The sequence below is a fragment of the Lithobates pipiens genome, unplaced genomic scaffold (assembly GCF_037356315.1).
Source record: "Lithobates pipiens isolate NorthernLeopardFrog02 unplaced genomic scaffold, aLitPip1_a1.2 Scaffold_22, whole genome shotgun sequence".
Taxonomy (NCBI): Eukaryota; Metazoa; Chordata; class Amphibia; order Anura; family Ranidae; genus Lithobates; species Lithobates pipiens.
In genome coordinates, this window is record NW_027507784.1 from 167,308,215 (window position 1) to 167,326,388 (window position 18,174).

An 18,174-nucleotide genomic window follows, 5' to 3' on the forward strand; every position below is an offset into this window, starting at 1 on the left:
AGGTCTCTCAAAGTAACAACAGTGGTAAAATATAGCAGAACAGGGGTTAGGTTATTGTAAATGCATAATCGATTATCACATGGTACCATGAGCTCATTAGTTAGTAATTGTTTGCAAACAATGAAAAATAATAGTACTAAAAAGAGTTACAAATGAAGCTAAAATGTTGTGATGATACATATGCTTTGTTTTGTTTTTGTTTTCCCCATTAACTAATTGTATTTCAGATTGGAATAAGCACTCTTTGCAGGAGAAAAATCCATGGATGTTTTCAACTAAAAGTTGAGTGTTTGTCATTGTTGTATGGTGGTTGTCTTGTCGTATGATGGTTGTCTTGTCATGTTGTTTGTGTGATCATGGCCAGATTTTTAATTTTTAAAAAAAAAAAAAATTATTTTTATTTTCATTTTTATTTTTTTTTTATTTTATTTTATTTTTTGTATTTTTTTTTTCTTCTAAAATTTTTTTTTTGATATTGGTTTAGTCCTCTATGGTAATTATATTTTTATTCAGGTGGAAAAGTAGTAGGTCTAATCCACCTGAAAGGGGGGGAATTGACAATGCCCTCAGTTAGAACCAGTCACCTGAAAAGGGGCAGTGCATACATCGTAAAGATACAGATAGATGCATTGTTTTTTAGTTTGTAAAATTTGAAGTTTTTGAGAAGCAACACTGACGTTCAGTTTTAAACGTTTTTTTGATCATACCATGGGGATACATTTTACAGTGGGTGTAGCCTAAAGAGGTCATGGTTGGTTGGATAGTTTGGTCAGAGTTGCAGAAGCCAGGAATACTGAGGTCCTGGGCTCCAAGGAGGGAACTATAAGTAAACATGGTAAGCGAGCAGATATTGTGGATAAGAATTTGATACTGCTCTTGTTTTTCACTTCCAGAATCCAAGTGGAGCGAGAATTGGAGAGGCTTCTGGAACATGGATGACAGATGATCATCTGGTTGGCAGTTTGTCTGTGCCACACCATACCACAAATTAGTTCCAATAAACATCAGGAGAGAAGGAAAACCGAAAGATTCAGATTAATACCTGTTTTTTTCGTATGGACAATTTGGTGCTAATGCTGAATCTGAAAGACTGTGCCTAGCAAGAGAACTTGTGAAATATTTTTGCTGAAGTCTCTCCTGATGAATGCAAACATGTTATTTATACATGTGCAAGGGGTTGGAGGTTGGGGAAGAGTTATGACACATCCAATCCGTCAAAACATGAAAATGTAAAATATGTGTTTTTTTGTTGGAAGGAGGAATTGAAAGAAGAAAGGTTTTAATGTATTACATGTATTGGTGTAACGGAGTTAATATGGTGCAGGTACCCAGGAGGCATACTGGCGCTTATGCATAATAAGGTAGCTGTGGATCAGACTAAAGGGTGCCAGGTGACACATCAATGGGGTGAAAACATCCTCGTAGGGGTGGTGTCTCAATCCAAGCGATCCTAGAGAGAAGCTTTCGGTTACTGGACATGTGGGACACCAGAACTAGACATGGGGAAGATAGGCCCGGTTGGTGTCTCACCTGAGAGGCTGAAACCCTGCACAGATAATGCCAGTAAATACACACAGGAGCATGCTCCGTTAAAATAAAGGGAACAAACGCTGGCTACCAGGGTACCGTAGGACTTCACCACATGGTGCTGCAACATCTCATGGTGGTTGACAAAAACCTATCACCCTATATGTGCTGAGTATACACTGAATCAGGTGCGGTTATTGTACCAGTGACTTACTCCCAAAGATGAGAATGAGGTCCATGCAGGATGCTTATTGCTGAGGAGTAACCCGAAAGAGGAGGGTTGTATTCAGCACTATATTAGGGGGGGAACAATAGCTGGGATGGGTGTTGTTAATGGAGTGGACATCAGCCTCCTGAGGAACAAACTCGCAGCCATAGCTTCAGAGAAGGAGCGTGACTTTGTTACCCCGGGAGATTGGTGGTATCCTTGATAACATTCAATGAAGTCACAGAAACACTCAGGTTAGAGTGGCTCCGGATTCTGTCAACCATGTTGAGAGGTTGGTAGGGAAGACAGAAACCTGTCATTGGCTCTGGCGCGCACTCGGAGGCAGGTGGAAATATCAGCCAACATCAAGCTGATTATACCGTCTCTGTATGAGGGGCAGTGGCCTGATGAGTTAGCGTCACCGCTCAGTAAGATTTTGCCAAAACACGTTGCTTACACTAATCCAAAGTAGTGGTCGAATGCCTGTATGGGTGGTGCTAAGTTGGATTGTGAAAGGTGTTATGCTGTATGTTCTCACATACAGAAGTGCAGACTTGGTCTGTATGTTTGGTGGCATCAATGGGCTTACTGACTGGGGACTCTATCTTGTTGCATTTGAGGCTATATCACACATGTGATCAGAGAAGATAAACGCTGGAGGCAGGTGGATATTTCCCTTTGTCGGAAGCATGACCATGATGTCCTTTGTAGGCTAGATCAATACATGGGGATGAACGAATAATGTTGGGAAGTTATTTCTCTCTGTATTCTGGATGGAGAGGTCATTGCTGGGAAGAAGGCACCCAGGTATTATTTAGGACATAGGCGAGTTTTTGTTTCTTTGTCCTAAAGAATACCGGTGTAGTGTTAGTCATGGGACTCGAGGGTTCCTTGAACCTAACCGTAGGTAGAGGTGCATGGTACACAATGGGCGTGATCTCTGAAATCCAGGTACAGGGGTGGAATTGTGTGGGTTTGGTAATTGTTGTAAACTTATATGTGTAGTTAAGCGATATTTATCTAGAAGGGTCTCCCAGTTGTCTATGCAAGTTGAGGGACGATTTGACAGTGAGCTCTCTGTGTACAAATTGGAGACGTTGCTGCCAAGTCAAAGCCCTGCAATGCCGCTGCGAGCAAGCCTGCCTAATCCCGACCCGTATTTACAGTAAAAGGTTATAGGAGGTTGGGAGCGGGGTGCGTAATACATATATAAGTATATATTATGGTAATAAGTTGATTTATGTTTGTGGTAGAGTATGACCTATGGGTATTGTAGGCTAGTAATATGGGCAAGAAGGCCCTCCTCAAGACTCTGGGTCTGAAAGCTGGGTGATATGTTGCTCTGAATGGGTGCTGGTGAATGGTGAATGAATGGGCACCCCTTGCCTGTACTGCCGTCCTGAAGATACCCAAGATACAGAATGGTGACATGGAAGCTGTCGCTGAAGAATGGTGGAAATGTGTCACTCAGTGGCAAAGCGGCACGTGTTGGGAAACATCACGTGGTAAAACAATTATGGACTGCTCCATAGGACCTGTTTCTGCACACGTTGAAAACACAGCGTGGTAAGACACTTGTGTACTGTTCCATAAGAGATGTCTCTGGAGCGCTCGTTGGAAATAACCACGCGTTACACAAGCTAAGGACTGTGCCACAGGTGCTGGTTCGGAAGCACATGTTGGGGAACCACACACGTTAAGACAGTTATGGACTGTTCAAAAGGAGCCGTGTCTGAAGAAGGGTGGTATGCGCCTTTTAGGCGCAAAGCGGCATATGTTGGAATCAGACAGGAATTATTATTATACATCTACACCGCTGTGTGTACAGCCGAACTCAGCCATGTTGATGTTTGCATGACACATGTTTAGAATGTGTAGAGGAATGTGGCAGAACCTGCATATCAAAGGAGTTACCTTCAGCCCAGATGGTGTACACAAGCTTCAAAGAGATTGATGACAAAGACGGCCCAGGGCACGTCAGATGGGACTGGCCACAAAGCCAAATATGGCAATATTAGGGGGGCTGTCATGTGAACACTGATTGGTCCAAATCAAATGGGACTGGCAGTAGGGTGTGGTATGGCTGAAGTATGTTTGACAAAAGGGGTTGTGACCTGAGCTCTCTCTCTGTCCCTCTGTATTCCATCAGGAGACCCAGTCATGAGGTGTGGCTGCGAAGGTCGGATAAGTATGGCTTAGATTGCACTGTGATTGTATGCTATGTATATTATTGTAACTTTTATTGATACTTGATGCACATTTTCCTTATTTCCTTGGGAAATAAATGAGATTTAATTGACCTTAAACGTGTGTTGATTTCATAGCCAAGGGTGATAGCATTGTGATAGTAACAATAACATGTGCTTGGCATGTTGATTGATAGCTAAACTATAGGGACTAAACAAAGGAATACATAACTGATAATAATAAGAATAGAGTGTATTGATCAGTTACTTCATCTATGGACCTCAACTCACATCAAAGCCGGACCAAAATAGTAGAGGAACTACTTTGACGTTTGTGCCACTTGAAGCCAAACAGATTTGAATGGTTATCATTGGGAATCATGGGGTACGATTGGTCATGTGACTGATGTCCAAAGTTGCAGCTCACACAAGTGTGAAAGGGGCCTTAAGCAAAACTGCTGTACAGCAATACTAAGCAGCAAGCTATACATATTAAAAAAAAAAAATGAATAAGATTGTGCAATACTAAGGTGCTCACATTTTATACATATACTAAGATATGTGCAGAAAAGTATAGATTCTCTTTATACCAAAGCAATAATGACATAAATACACTATACAAGTATTGTGGTTCTACTAGAATAATAAGTGATGGAAAAATTGTTTTGAGCCCCTGCAGATTTTCTAAGTTTGCCCATTTACAAAGAAATGAAGGAAGGGTCTATATTTTTTATAATATGTGTATTTTAAATGATAGAGACAAAATATCACCCAAAATTACAGAAAAAAACCATGATACAAATGTTATAAATTTAGTTGCAGTTCAGTGAGTAAAATAAGTATTTGATCCCCAAGCACAATATAAAACTTAGTTTTTGCGGGAGAAACTCTTGTTGGCAAGCACAGAGGTAGGACGTTTCTTGTAGTTGGTTACCAGGTTTACATACATCTCAGGAGAGATTTTGGTCCACTATTCTTTACAGATCTTCTCTAAATCCTTAAGGCTGTCACTTGGCAACTCAGTTTCTCTCCTTAAATTTTCTATGGATTAAGGTCTGGAGACTCACTAGGCCACTTCCTGACCTTAATGTGCTTCTTCTTGAGCCACTCCCTCGTATGTATGGTATGTACTGGGTCATTGCTGGAAGACCCATTCATGAACAATCTTTAGTGTTCCGTCAGAGGAAAGAAGGTTCTCATCCAAGATTTTACAATACATGGCCATGTCCATTGGCCCCTCAGCGCAGCAATGTCAGGCTGTACCTTGAGCAGAGAAACAGCCCCAAAGCATAATGTTTCCATCTCCGTGGTTGATTGTAGGGATGATGTTCTTAGGGTCATAGTCCACACTTTTCTTCCTCCAAACATGACGAGTTGAGTTAATGCCAAAGAGCTCAATTTTGGTCTCATCTGACCACAGCACTTTCTCCCAATCCTTCTCTGAATCATTTAGATGTTCATTTGCAAACTTCAGGTGGGCCTGAACATGTGCCTTCTTGAGGAGGGGGGACCTTGTGGGCGCTATAGGATTTCAATTTGTGGTGGCATATTGTGTTACCAATGGTTTGTTTGTCGAATGTGGTCCCAACTGCCTTGAGGTCATTCACAAGCTCCTCCTGTGTAGTTCTGGGCTGATCCCTCACTTGATCTCATGATCATCCTTACCACATGAAGTAAAATCTTGCATGGAGCTCCAGATCGAGGGCGATTGATGGTTATTTTGTATTTCTTCCATTTGAGAATAATCGCTCCAACAGTTGTCTCCTTCTCACCAAGCTCCTTGTTGATGGTCTTGTAGCCCATTCCCAGCCTTGTGCAGGTCTACAATCTTATCCCTGCTGTCCTTTGACAGCTCTTTGGTCTTGCCCATGAGGACAGGTTTGAATGGAATACATATAACAAGTTGTTGTTAGGAGCACCTTCTTAAATTGACAGGAATAATCTGTGTACCACATGAGCACATACTGTAGACAGTCTGTGGGGGCCAGATTTCTTGTTGGTTGGTAGGGGATCATATACTTATTTTAGTCACTGAACTGCAATTCAATTTATAACATTTGTATTGTGTGTTTTTCTGTATTATCGGTTGATATTCTTTCTCTATCATTTAAAATACACCTCTGATAAAAATTCTAGGCCCTTCATCTCTTTGTAAATGGGCAAACTTACAAAATCTATAGGGGATCAAATTATTTTTGTTCTTTACGGTGTATGTGTATAATACTACATATAGTGGACTATTGTGTTTAAGTGGTGGGAGAAACAGAAATTCTCAAACTGTCAGTGAAGATCAGGGGCCACTTTAAAGCCAGCACACCCTGTTTGATCATCAGAAAGGCATTACAGACTGAATGGCAGCAGAGCGCACTTCAAGGGAACGTCACTGCTGTAGCCACTTATGTGAATCGCCTGATGCATGCTATCACATAATAAACCCTAGCCAACATGGATTTAGAGTAGTGGGTGGAATTTTTGCAAGCATTCAAAAAGATTTCAGGATTTAGACATAAAACATACTGACTCTGTATAACTATCCAAGAAGATTTTCGAGTGCTCCAAGACTGAAAGGTTACTTGCATCCTTTGATCCTCGTAAGAAGTTGCTTAAGGAGGTTCCATGCTGGCCAATTAGATAGCAGAGCTTGCTGAACTTTGTTGCCATGTCCTGCAGAAGCTGAACAGCTGTTAAAGTGCCTAAGTTGTCTTTAGCAGAAAAAAAAGCAAATAGAATGCATGGGTTACTTAAAAATGTTGCTTCCAACAGGATTTTTAAAACAGGAAGATTCAGGATTTTTAATCAAGATTTTTTCATAGGATATCAAGTACTGAAAAACTGCAATTTATTTTAAATCATTAATTAAAATGGTTCTTCAGTCTAAAAATAATAAATAAATAAAAAAGTCAGCAGCTAAAAATATGGCAGATGCTTACATTTAATAAAAGGGTACTAACCTGTCCAGGGATCTAGCGCTGTCCTCATCAGTCTTTAGCTCCCTGGTGCCAGCCTCTTTAGTGTGGGAAGCAAGTTCTGACAACTTGTGGCTTTACACCTGGCTTCCCACTGCGCACACCCGTGCCGTGCTGCGCTTTGTGAATGATCCCACGGCCTTCTGGGACCTGTAACATGTTGCAAGAGGCTGTGGGCAGAGAGGGGGGGTGAAGTTTCACTCAGATCACCTAGGCCACGTGTCAACACAAGGCCCACAGGCCAAACCTGGCCCACAAGGCCATTCAATTTGGCCCTCGCACCTCTCCTGCAGCTGTGGCACCTTTCTCGTCTTCACCCCCACTTTGTCTCAGCAGTCGTCAGCAGAGAGGACAGAACTCCTCCTCCAGACCATGGTCTTTCTGCTTCCCAGCTCTGCCCCTTCTTCCCAGCAGCAGCACAAGGTAGGTGGGGTGCACTGTGATGTAAGGGTGGGGGGGGGGGGCTCTTGATATCTGATGTAAGGGGGGTTGGGGTGCATTGACTATCTAGTCTTCGGCCGGCCATACATGGTTCGGAACCATTAATGGGCAGACTGAATGAACCAAGCTGATCAATCGATCAACTTGGGTACAACGAGCCTGCTGGATTCTCTTACGATCATCACTAGTGGCTGTAATAGCCGCAAGCGATAATCACTGTCTTCTCCCAGCAGGGACAGCTTGTTATGTCCACCCCTGCTGGGAGCAGATAATTGTTCGGCAGGAGAAATTCCCCTGTCAGCACTGTCTGTGGTTCAGGAAAATAAATTTGCACCGTGTATGGCCTGCCTTACAGACATTACCGGCCCTTTGAGGACAACCATAATGCTGATGTGGTCTGTGATGAAATGGAGTTTGATACCCCTTACCTAAGCGGTCCGAGCAGAAGTGGAAGCGGGTACTTGTCAAAACCAGGTATCCCCGCCCAAAAAATACAATGTGCCAAAAGCAGAAGAGGAGGGTGAGGAGGCAGAAATGCAGAACTTCCATTTGGGTTGAAGTTCCGCTTTAAAATAAAAAAATTTTGCCAGGACTGCTCACGGCAAGAAAACTAGCACTGTTAATTTGGCATTTTTTAGCTGCCAGCCTGAAAGAGTGATATGTACATCTAAAAATATTAAATTAAATATTAGCTGGTGACTTATTTGTAACATGTTTGCTCATGTGTTATTTAGGAGCAAAGAGGAAAGTTTTGTCCCGTGGGTCCTAAAGTTATATCAAAATATTCACCTATTCAGTTGAGGAAACCACTGAACGTGTATAAGCTCTTCCCAATATTTACTGGCGACATCCTGCCATTTTTATTTCACTGTTCTAGTGGTCTGGTGTGTGTCCCTGCACACTGCTGCAACTTGGCCCACTGCACTGTATGTGCAGAGTGGCAGTCTGACCCTCTAACATGTTGCCAGCAACAGGTTATTTTATCCCTTGGCTGCCACACAGATAGTAAAACTACCTATAAGGGGAGGATGTTTATTACTGTATATTCAGCCTAACTACATTACAGTAATGAATGAAAAAAGTTAATTTGGGCTGTATGCTGCAATTAAGTTAGAATTACAGAGATACCATTGAAGGTAAGTGGGTATACGGAGTATCAAGCTTTTTTTTTAGTTGCATTATAATCATGCGTTTACAGAGTTTAGATTATTCTGAACTTTCTGCAATCATTAATGATTTTAATATATATATATATATATATATATATATATATATATATATATATATATATATATATATATATATATATATATAGCCAATCAGCGGCATCTCCACACAGGGGAGAGCTGTACAGATAATCAGGGCACTCATCAGTGCAGCCCCAACAGTGGTGCCAGTAAGTGCCCAGAAGTGATGCAAGTCAGTGCCGCCTTTCCATAGCCCATCAGTGCTGCCTATCAGTGCTGTGCCCTTCAGTGCTGTCTCATCAGTGTAGCCAATTAGTGCACATCAGTGCAGCCCTATCAGCGCACATTAGCCAAGGAAGAAAATTATTTATTTACAAAATTTTCTGACAGAAACTAAGAAAAAAATATTTTTTCACAATTTTCAGTCTTTGTATTTTTTGCCAAAAAATAAGAGACCCAGCGGCGACTAAATGCTTACTCTTTCATATTTTTATTTTTGCAATAAATGTAGAGATTTGTAGAGCATATAGAGAGAGGTTAGATTAGCTACTAAAATTACTAGACCTAACTGTTTAACTACTGCTTATTAAGATGCCAGCCAAACAGTGAGTGCATTGTTTTCAATGCGTCAGCCAACATTAGATTTCGAAAATTGAAACCAAATAACACTTACAGGTTTTTTCTCTCGCCAGCCTGTGCTGGACAGTGAAAGGGAGAAGCACAGACTAAAAAGCGTATCTATTTGTCACTCCTATCAGCAAGCACCCTGTTAGCACAACACCACTGTGGTACAAAGGACTGGCTTCCTGTGCCTTTTCTCCCTCACCAAGTCTGGGCTCTGCTGTGCAAAGGATTTCAAGCCAAAATATATAGACCTACGGTTCTTGTGTAAGATCTTGCTTTATATCTGCCAGGAGTTCAACTTTAACGCTTATGCATTGGAATTTAAAGTGGAACTTCACCCAAAAGGAAAAGTTATGCTTTTCCACCCCCCCCCCCTTTCTTTACATTTGGCACTTTATTTTTATTTTTTTGGAGGGGAGCGGGTACCTGATTTTGACAGGTACCTGCTCACTCACTTCCAGTCAGATCATTGCAGCCCCCACTCCTTCCCCTGCAGCTTTCTGAGACATCACAGATGCCCTGGCACCTGGACCAGAAGCAGACTGAACAATTGGCTAAGGTGAAGACAGGGCTGGATCCAGGGACAGGTAAGTGCCCTTGTATGTAAAGTCAGCAGCTATAGTATGTTTAGCTGTGGATTTATTTTTTTGGGGGGAGACTGGAGCTCCTCTAAATTGCATTCACAAAAATAGTAATTTGGCAGCCAAATTATGACATAAGTATCGTGATTGTATGCTTCGGCATTCTTGTGACAATAAGGCTGACAAAACTGCATAACCTTAGGCATGCTTTCAACAAAAAGCAAGATCTTTATTTGGCTGTGTGATGATGCAATAGCTTGGGCAACCAGATTTCAATGTTCCCTAGAGTCAAATCAATAAATAAGGATTACTGATTAGAGGCCAAGAGTTACAGCAGTGCTTCTTGCTTTGATATGGCAAATGCATATAAAAGTTGTGCTGTCAAAATAATTCATAAAGCACCACATCCCTCGTATATCGAAACATAATGTAAATGCTACATTTGGCACAATGGGGCTTTCAAGGCACCTCTATCCAAAAATTACAATGTTTAAACAAATCCCATAAAACAACTACATGCATCCTCCTCATAAGAATATTAAACTATAAAAATAAAAATAAGAAAAAATAACCCCTGTCCTTGGTGAGACTGCCCCATAAATGACCATCCCCTTTACTCTGTACAAAACATATATTGCTTATTCCATGGTTTAACTTTTATTAGGTGTGAAAAAACAAAAACACGTACCTAGTCCTAAAAGGGGTCTAAGAATCTGTGACTTGATATCACTTAGAAGACAATAAAAATTCCTCTCAGTTGCAGCAAGCTCGTGGAGGTTTCCAATGTAGCCCATCATATTTTGGTCTACAAGAGCCAAGCAGCTATTTGCACCAGTGTAAACATTGCAGATGTATCCCAGCTTGAAGAAATAAAAGAGAGAACAATCTAGATTATTAAAAAAAAATACATTACGTGATTATAATTAAAATCGAATACAACCAACTCCATGGGAAAAGATTACCGGCTAAAGAGACCACAGCTACTACTGTACCGTCTTTATGGAAAAGGTCAGTCTTTTCAAAACGAAATAGTTTAGGTAATTCACATGACAAGTGAGCATTAGAAGTCTAAAACAATCATATCATAAAAGGAAATTCAATTCTATGGTTGGCCTCACCCCTCCTAAGAAACAGGTCTATGAGGCAAAATCAGAGAGGTTGTAGAGAACAGGATTAGAGTGTGGAATATTTGCTCACCTTGCTACAATTGAATAGCTGAACTGGTGTCTGACTTGTTTGTGCTCCACTTGGTTCCACTGCTGCTTGGTGTCCACTGCAATATACAGCAGGCTGGAACTCATCTTTTGCGTGAGCCAGAAAAAGAGAATGATCCTGTCCAGCGGCTATAGTCCATACACAGCCATCTTCACACACCTACAGAAGGAAGAAAGGTCCATTCCAAACAAATGATATATACACGGTATATATGTACATACACATACAACTATTGCTACATTAGACACCCCCCTTCCACTGTTCTGCACTCAATGTCCTGATCAAGCGCCCGCTGTGCAGATGCAAATTTCGGTTGAGGAGCAGGAGTCAGTCTGATCTGAATGCTTTCTCAACCAGGATACCATGTTAAACCACTGATAAACTCAGACGGCACCCCAATTGCTGTAACATATATTGGCGTGGATTGCTTCACTATCTGGACATTATAATTCAGAAGTGTGGATTATTTCCCTATATGTATATAGATTGTTTGCTGTGAGACAATTTTTTGGTGTATTTTTATTTAATCAGCACACTATATTTATCACTTTTGAATACACAAATCATGATCACTATATGCGTAATCTGAGGTGGGATTATGTGTTTTTGTTAGTTATTTATATGATATTTATTAGTTTGGGTTAAGGCGATTGCAGAGGCGCATAGGTTTTTCTATGCATTAAGATAAAAAGCAGTCGGTGTGCAGCTCCCCCCTCATACGCACCTGAGCCCCATCTAGATCCAGCAATGTTGTAGGAGTGTCTCAGCTGCCTGTGACTCCCCTCCTCATTGGCTGAGACAGCAGCGTTGTGCCATTGGCTCCTGCTGATGTCCAAGTCAGTTAGCCAATGATGAGAAAAAAGGGGGCAAGGCCAGGCTGTGGCTCTGTGTCCAAATAAACACAGGGAGCTGTGGCTCAGCTCGGGATGTATCTCTCTACTGTGGAATTATCCTACTACATCCAGATCAGCTGACCGTCCAACAAGCTGGTCCAATGCTGCAGAATTAGCCAAATAACCCGATGCTCCAGGATATTTATTGGAAGATGGGATGAGAATGACCAAGTCCCCTGGTCCCAGAACTTTTTCCTAGCCCAACAAGCTAGCAACCATCATGAGGATCTTACAAAAGACAGTAATTAAAGCCTTGCCCAAATCCAGAGCTGGATTCCTGAGCCACTAAGCCAGGGTCAACCAGTCCAGAGACTGGACTAACTTGTCTCATAATGGCAGAATGTTGCATTGCAGATACCTGGAGTGGAACTGGGCAAAAGGAACTGCCTTGACGGAGGCTGCCCGGATTCTCATGCAATAACAGATGGCTTCTAGCCTGGAGAGTTTGAACCCAAGTCCAGAGAATCTGAAGTTTCTCCTGTGAAGGAAACAATCTGATCCAAGATATATCTAGGACTAGACCCAGATACTCCAAGTGATTGTCATTTCCATTCACAATTTCTGATGATGCAGGATCCATCTGAGCCACTGTAATGTCTGAACAGTCAGTCAGAGACATGTGGCCCAACAGAGCCATGCTTACAGTTCTCTTAAAGTAGAACTATAGGCAAAACTTTTTTCATTTTGCATAGAGTAAGGGAAGGTTAAAATTCCTGTCTTTTTTTTTGCTACTTACTTCCCATTGGGGAGATTTACCTTCACTTCTAGGGTCCCCCTTTGGCTCTTCTGGCACCTCCCTCCTGCCGAGTGCCCCAACAGCAAGCAGTTTGCTATGGGGGCACCCAAGCTGACCCGCAGCTCCGTGTGATCAGACACAAAACCTCAGTTTGGCCCCACCCCCTCTGCCTCCTGACTGGCTAACTGACTTTAATTGACAGCAGCGGAAGCCAATGGCACCGATGCTGTGACTCAGGCAATCAGGGGGGAGAGTCTCTGATGGATGAGGTACTTGTGTACATCGCCGGATAGAGAGGGAGCTCAAGTATTAGGGGGGCTGCTACACATAGAAGGTTTTTTATCTTACTACATAGAATGCAGTATGATAAAAAACCTTCTGCCTTTACAAGCAATTTAATACAAGGAAGGCTTTAGAAGCACTTTAATAATGAAAAAGCCACTGCCATTTAGAATTAATATACAAAAGGGTACAAAGTGGAACAAACAGCTATCTCTTCAGAGCAGAAACAAGCAGGAATCTGTAAAAAAAGTTTGTTAAAATCCCTGCAATGTACATAGATCAACCAGAGGGCATTTTTTTCTCAACAAAAGTGGAGGTACACTTTAACCGAAAGTCATCCACATATCCCACAATGGGAATGCCATGAGAATGCAGCAGCGATAATACTGGGGCCAGTACCTTGTTCAATACCCAAGGTGCAGTCAAGAGGCCAAAGGAAAGGACCATAAACTTGTCATGCAGGTAAGCTTTTTTGATGCTCTATACTCCGTCTACCTATGTTAATCCTAATTTCTGATGGAGAATTTAGTCCTCCTCTCTCCAAGGGGTTCCTACCCGCTGCACTTGATGCTCTGATCGTGTATTTGCACTTTGTCTTTTAGCACTGTACCATACCGTAAAATTTGCCTTTTTTTGTTCTTCTTTTGTCTGCCTATGTGTGTGATAACATAATTCAGTTGTATTGTGACAAACCTTGTTTGTGTCTTAATTTATATTAATAAACCAGTTGATTGCAAAAAAGAAATAAAAAAAAGGAAATTTTTTCCATATACAGTAAAATGCATGCACACCTAACAAGTGGTCCGGGGCAGGTTTTCAATTGGTATAATGCTACTGCTGAATAGCAGAATCAAGATAAAAAAAAATTGATATCTCCGTCTGTGTTCCTTTTTTCACACTGCCATGTTGTGTCACAGAATTGATAAATGATCCTTCGGACACGTCATCAGGACGCTGCACAGTAAGTGCACCTTAACTACAGAAGTGACCCTTACCTTGGCAAGCCGTGGCATAGTTGTTGGAGACTGCATATGACCCAGCTGCCCTGAAAGATTGCTTCCCCAAGAATAAACCTGCAAAGCAGAAAACAAAGCTTAGGCATACACAAACTGATAATTGGGGGCTCATTCGCACCACACACCATGTGTTCCAGATGCATACAGAAACATGCGTTTTTGATGTGCTCTGGTGCATCTTTTCGCTGTTTTTTTCCATCTCAATTGGGGACATGTGCGTTCTGCCTTGTTCCAGATGCGTTGCATACAGAAAAAAAAAAATGCAACATTTTCTACATTTGTTGACTCTCCTGGAATGCCCTGCACTGGTGTGAACTAGGGTCACTGGAATCCATGTTAAACATAGTTCATGCATAATAAAGAAAAATCGCACTGGACTGCATCTGGTGTCAACCAGCCCTAAATGCAAATAAAAGGCTAATAATAATAACGGCTAAGAGGTCAACTCTCCTGCCTTGCAACACTGGGGAGCCATGTCCAATTTCCAAAAGGAACACTATAGACAGGGTGTTTGAAGCCCCTAATGAAAGCTCACACATAAACCAGGAGAGCAGACAGTTTATTTCACGAAGATTAATTAGCATGTAATCCAACATATTCATTTTAAGAAAGGTATATGAGAAGTAGGCATATGCAGGCATCAACTGCATTGTCCCATGGGGCAAAGCAAAAAAAAATGTAAGTCCAGAAGTAGCTTTCTGAAATGTACCAGGGATCATAGGGTGCCTGTAAACAAGAATGTCCACATATAGAACCCAGCATAGCCAAACAAATTTTTTTTAACAAGGATCTCCCTATCGGGGTGGACGCAATTTAGAAATTAAAACTAAATAAAAACAATATAGAAAATACACTATTACATATAACCAATCCGACCAGGACTATCCCTGGTGGCCTGACAGGCATATGGAATTAATGCATAAAGCATAACAGACTAAATAGAAGAAAGCAACCAAAAAGAAAAGAAGTCAGGTAGAGAAGAGGAGAGGAAGAGTGTCCATGGGGTGCACACCAGGGGAGCCTTAAATCGAGAGAAGCATACTATCAAACCAGGAAGGCTGAGTATGTGTAATCCATGGTTGCTAAATTCTAAGAAATTTGTAATGCTTGTCCTACAGAATGGTCGTCAATTTCTCATTCACCAGGACATCATTCATACGATTTTTGACAGCCTCAAAGAGGAGCAGAGAGGTTTTCCATGCCTTAGCAATAGTTAATTTGGTTACAGTAAAAAGATACTGTGCCAACTGCCGATCTGGGTGTAACAATTTGGCAATTGATTTACCGAGAAGGGCTTCATAGGGGTCTCTTAAGGTTAGCATGAAATAAAATTACAAAGAAAAGCGTAGACCCTGACCCATAGCCTGCACGCCTTCGGGCATAACCACCAAACATGCCATGGAGACTTCTTGTGAGTATCCACGAAAACAGAGAGGGGAGCAAGTTGGGATAAAGCGGGCTAATCTAGACGGCATGTAATACCACCACCTATACTTTAAAAGGCACTCTCCAATATAGGAACATTTATCAAACACTTGAAAATGGCTATGGTGATAATCCGCCAGTCTTCTGGGTCTAGCTGCCTTCCCAGTTTTTTCCCATTGGAGATGATAGGCTCTAAGCGGGGGGCTTTTTTGCAGAAATTATAGATGAGTATATCAGCGATATCAGGCCCGGAGAGTTGGGTCTAGCTCAACATATACTCTTAAAGGGAGTAAGAGTAAAACGGGGTAGGGTGGGATTTAACGAGTTGTTGAAGTTGTAGGTAGCTATAGTGTTCTTGCAAGAGATATTATGAGAAGAGAATAAGACATCAAATGCCAGTATTCTAGTAGGGGTAAACAGGGAGTGCATGTCCGTGAAACCATTCGTAGTCCACCATGAAAATTGGGCAAGATCAGACAGTTTCAACCCACCATCCAACCAAACTGGTCCTAGGGTGTGTATATAGTGGGGAAAATAATTACTTGATCCCCTGCAGATTGTGCGAGTTTGCCCACTTACAAAGAAATTAAGGGTCTATAATTTTTATCATAGGTGTATTTTAAATGATAGAAACAGAATATTAACCAAAAATCCAGAAAAAAAACACATAAAACAAATGCTTTAAATTAAGTTGCAGTTCATTGAGTAAAATAAGTAGTTGATCCCCAAGCAAAACATGACTTAGTACTTGGTGGAGAAACCCTGGTTGGCAAAAGCACAGAGCTAAGACATTTCTTGTAGTTGATTACAAAGTTTGCACAACATCTCAGGAGGAATTTTGGTCCACTCTTTACAGATTTTCTCTAAATCTTTAAAGTTTTTTGGCTCTCTTGGCAACTCTAAGTTTCAGCTCCCTCCATACATTTTCTATGGGATTAAGGTCTAGAGACTGACTAGGCCACTCCATGACCTTAAAGTGGTTGTAAAGGCAGAAGGTTTTTTTATCTTATACATTCTATGCATTAAGATAAAAAAGCCTTCTGTGTGCAGTAGCCCCCACCCCCCACCACCCCCAAAACTTACCTGAGGTCCCTCTCTGTCCAGCGATGTCCATGAGTGTCTCAGCCATTCCGAGATTCTCCCTCCTGATTGGCTGAGACACAGCAGCGGTGTCATTGGAGGCCGCTGCTGTCAAAGTCAGGTAGCCAATCAGGAGAGAGGGGGGTGGGGCCAGGCTCTGCATCTGAATGGACACAGGGAGCTGTGACTCAGCTCGAGTGCCCCCATAGCAAGCTGCTTGCTGTGGAGGCACTGAACAGATGGGAGGGGCTAGGAGCACAGAAGTGGGACCCGAAAAAAGGAGGATCCTGGCTGCTCTGTGCAAATCCAATGCAACAGAGCAGGTAAGTATAACACGTTTGTTATTTTTATAGGGAAAAAAAAGACTAAGTTAGACTTCTAAGAGCCTTTCAGGACAACCCCGGAGAGAGTGTAGCTCCACCTTGTCATTAGGAAACACATGCCCACTTTAAAAACACCTCCTCTTCCTCCATGGCTTCAGTTATTGTGGCCTTCCGACACTGGAAAACAAAGCACAGAAAGCACAACACCATGGTAGAACTTAATACATTTACTAAGCATAACCTAGGGAGGGAAGTAACGGTTGTCCTGAAAGGCTCTTAGAAATACAGTCACCGGTAAGTCTAACTTAGTCTTTCTCAAATCGCCTTTCAGGACAACCCCGGAGAGGATAACCGAGAAACTTACCCTAGGGCAGGACTACTGCCTGCAGTACCTTCCTGCCGAAGGCCTGATCTGCCGCAGACAGTAGATCTAACCGGTAGTGCCGGAGAAATGTCGAATAACTGGACCAAGTGGCAGCCTTGCAGATTTGTTAAGGCGTTGCACCGGCCCTTTCAGCCCAGGAAACTGCCGTGGATCTAGTAGAGTGAGCAGCAATACCTGAGGGAGGTATTTCTCCTTTTGCTTTATAGGCTTCTGTTATAGCCAACTTAAGCCACCTACCCAGCGTACTTTTAAAAGCTTTCTCCCCCTTGCGTGATCCAGAAAATATCACAAAAAGGGCGTTTGATTTTCTAAAATCTTTAGTCATTTTCAGAAACTGTAATAGACACCTTCTCACATCCAATGTGTGAAAAACTTCCTCTCCTGCATTCGCTGGGGTTGCAGAGAATGTAGGCAACACTATTTCCTGTGATCGATGAAAAGCTGAGGATACTTTTGGTAGAAATGCTGGATCCGTCCTCAGTACCACCCTGCCCTGATAAACTCTAAGGAAGGGTTCTGTAATAGCTAGAGCTTGGAGCTCGCCGACTCTCCTGGCCGAGGTGATAGCCACCAAAAAGATTGTTTTTAAAACCACCTTCTGTAAAGAAGCTTCTTGTAAGGGTTCAAACGGTGCTCCTGAGAGACCCTGTAAAACTGTAGAAAAATCCCAACTGGGAAAGTCTTTAAGGGCTACTGGTCTACTTCGAGCAAGAGCCCTAAAAAATCTAGAAATTAAAGTTTTAGATAAAGTCTTTTCAAAGAAAACTGATAAGGCAGCCACCTGAGTCTTCAGGGTACTGGCTGCGAGACCCTTCTCCATTCCCTCATGGAGAAACTCCAAGACGGACACCGTGCTCTTGACCTTGAGCTCTCTAGAACTACACCAGGAGTTGAACTTTTTCCAGACTTTCATGTAAATTGCCTGTGTAACTGCCTTCCTGCTAGACAGCAGGGTCTTTACTACTTTATCTGAGAGACCTTTGGCTTTTAATAGGTCCTCCTCAGAAACCAGGCGGTTAGCTGTAGAAGTTCCACCTCTGGATGATTTACTGTCCCCTGGGATAACAAATCTTTTCTGAGTGGTAACCTCCATGGGGGC

The 18,174-nt window shown here is 42.1% G+C and overlaps 1 protein-coding gene across 2 annotated transcripts in view; it reads right to left on the minus strand.

The window, feature by feature from the left end:
* Positions 1 to 18,174, minus strand: part of ALS2 (alsin Rho guanine nucleotide exchange factor ALS2) — a 152,249-nt gene that overhangs the window by 71,426 nt on the left and 62,649 nt on the right. For both annotated transcript variants that reach the window (XM_077448586.1, XM_077448585.1), the window contains exons 8-11: positions 13,842 to 13,919; positions 10,918 to 11,094; positions 10,409 to 10,580; positions 6,443 to 6,623 (exon numbers count right to left, since the gene is read on the minus strand). In XM_077448586.1, coding sequence (XP_077304712.1) covers positions 6,443 to 6,623; positions 10,409 to 10,580; positions 10,918 to 11,094; positions 13,842 to 13,919 — 608 coding nt within the window. The remainder of the gene's footprint in view (positions 1 to 6,442; positions 6,624 to 10,408; positions 10,581 to 10,917; positions 11,095 to 13,841; positions 13,920 to 18,174) is intronic.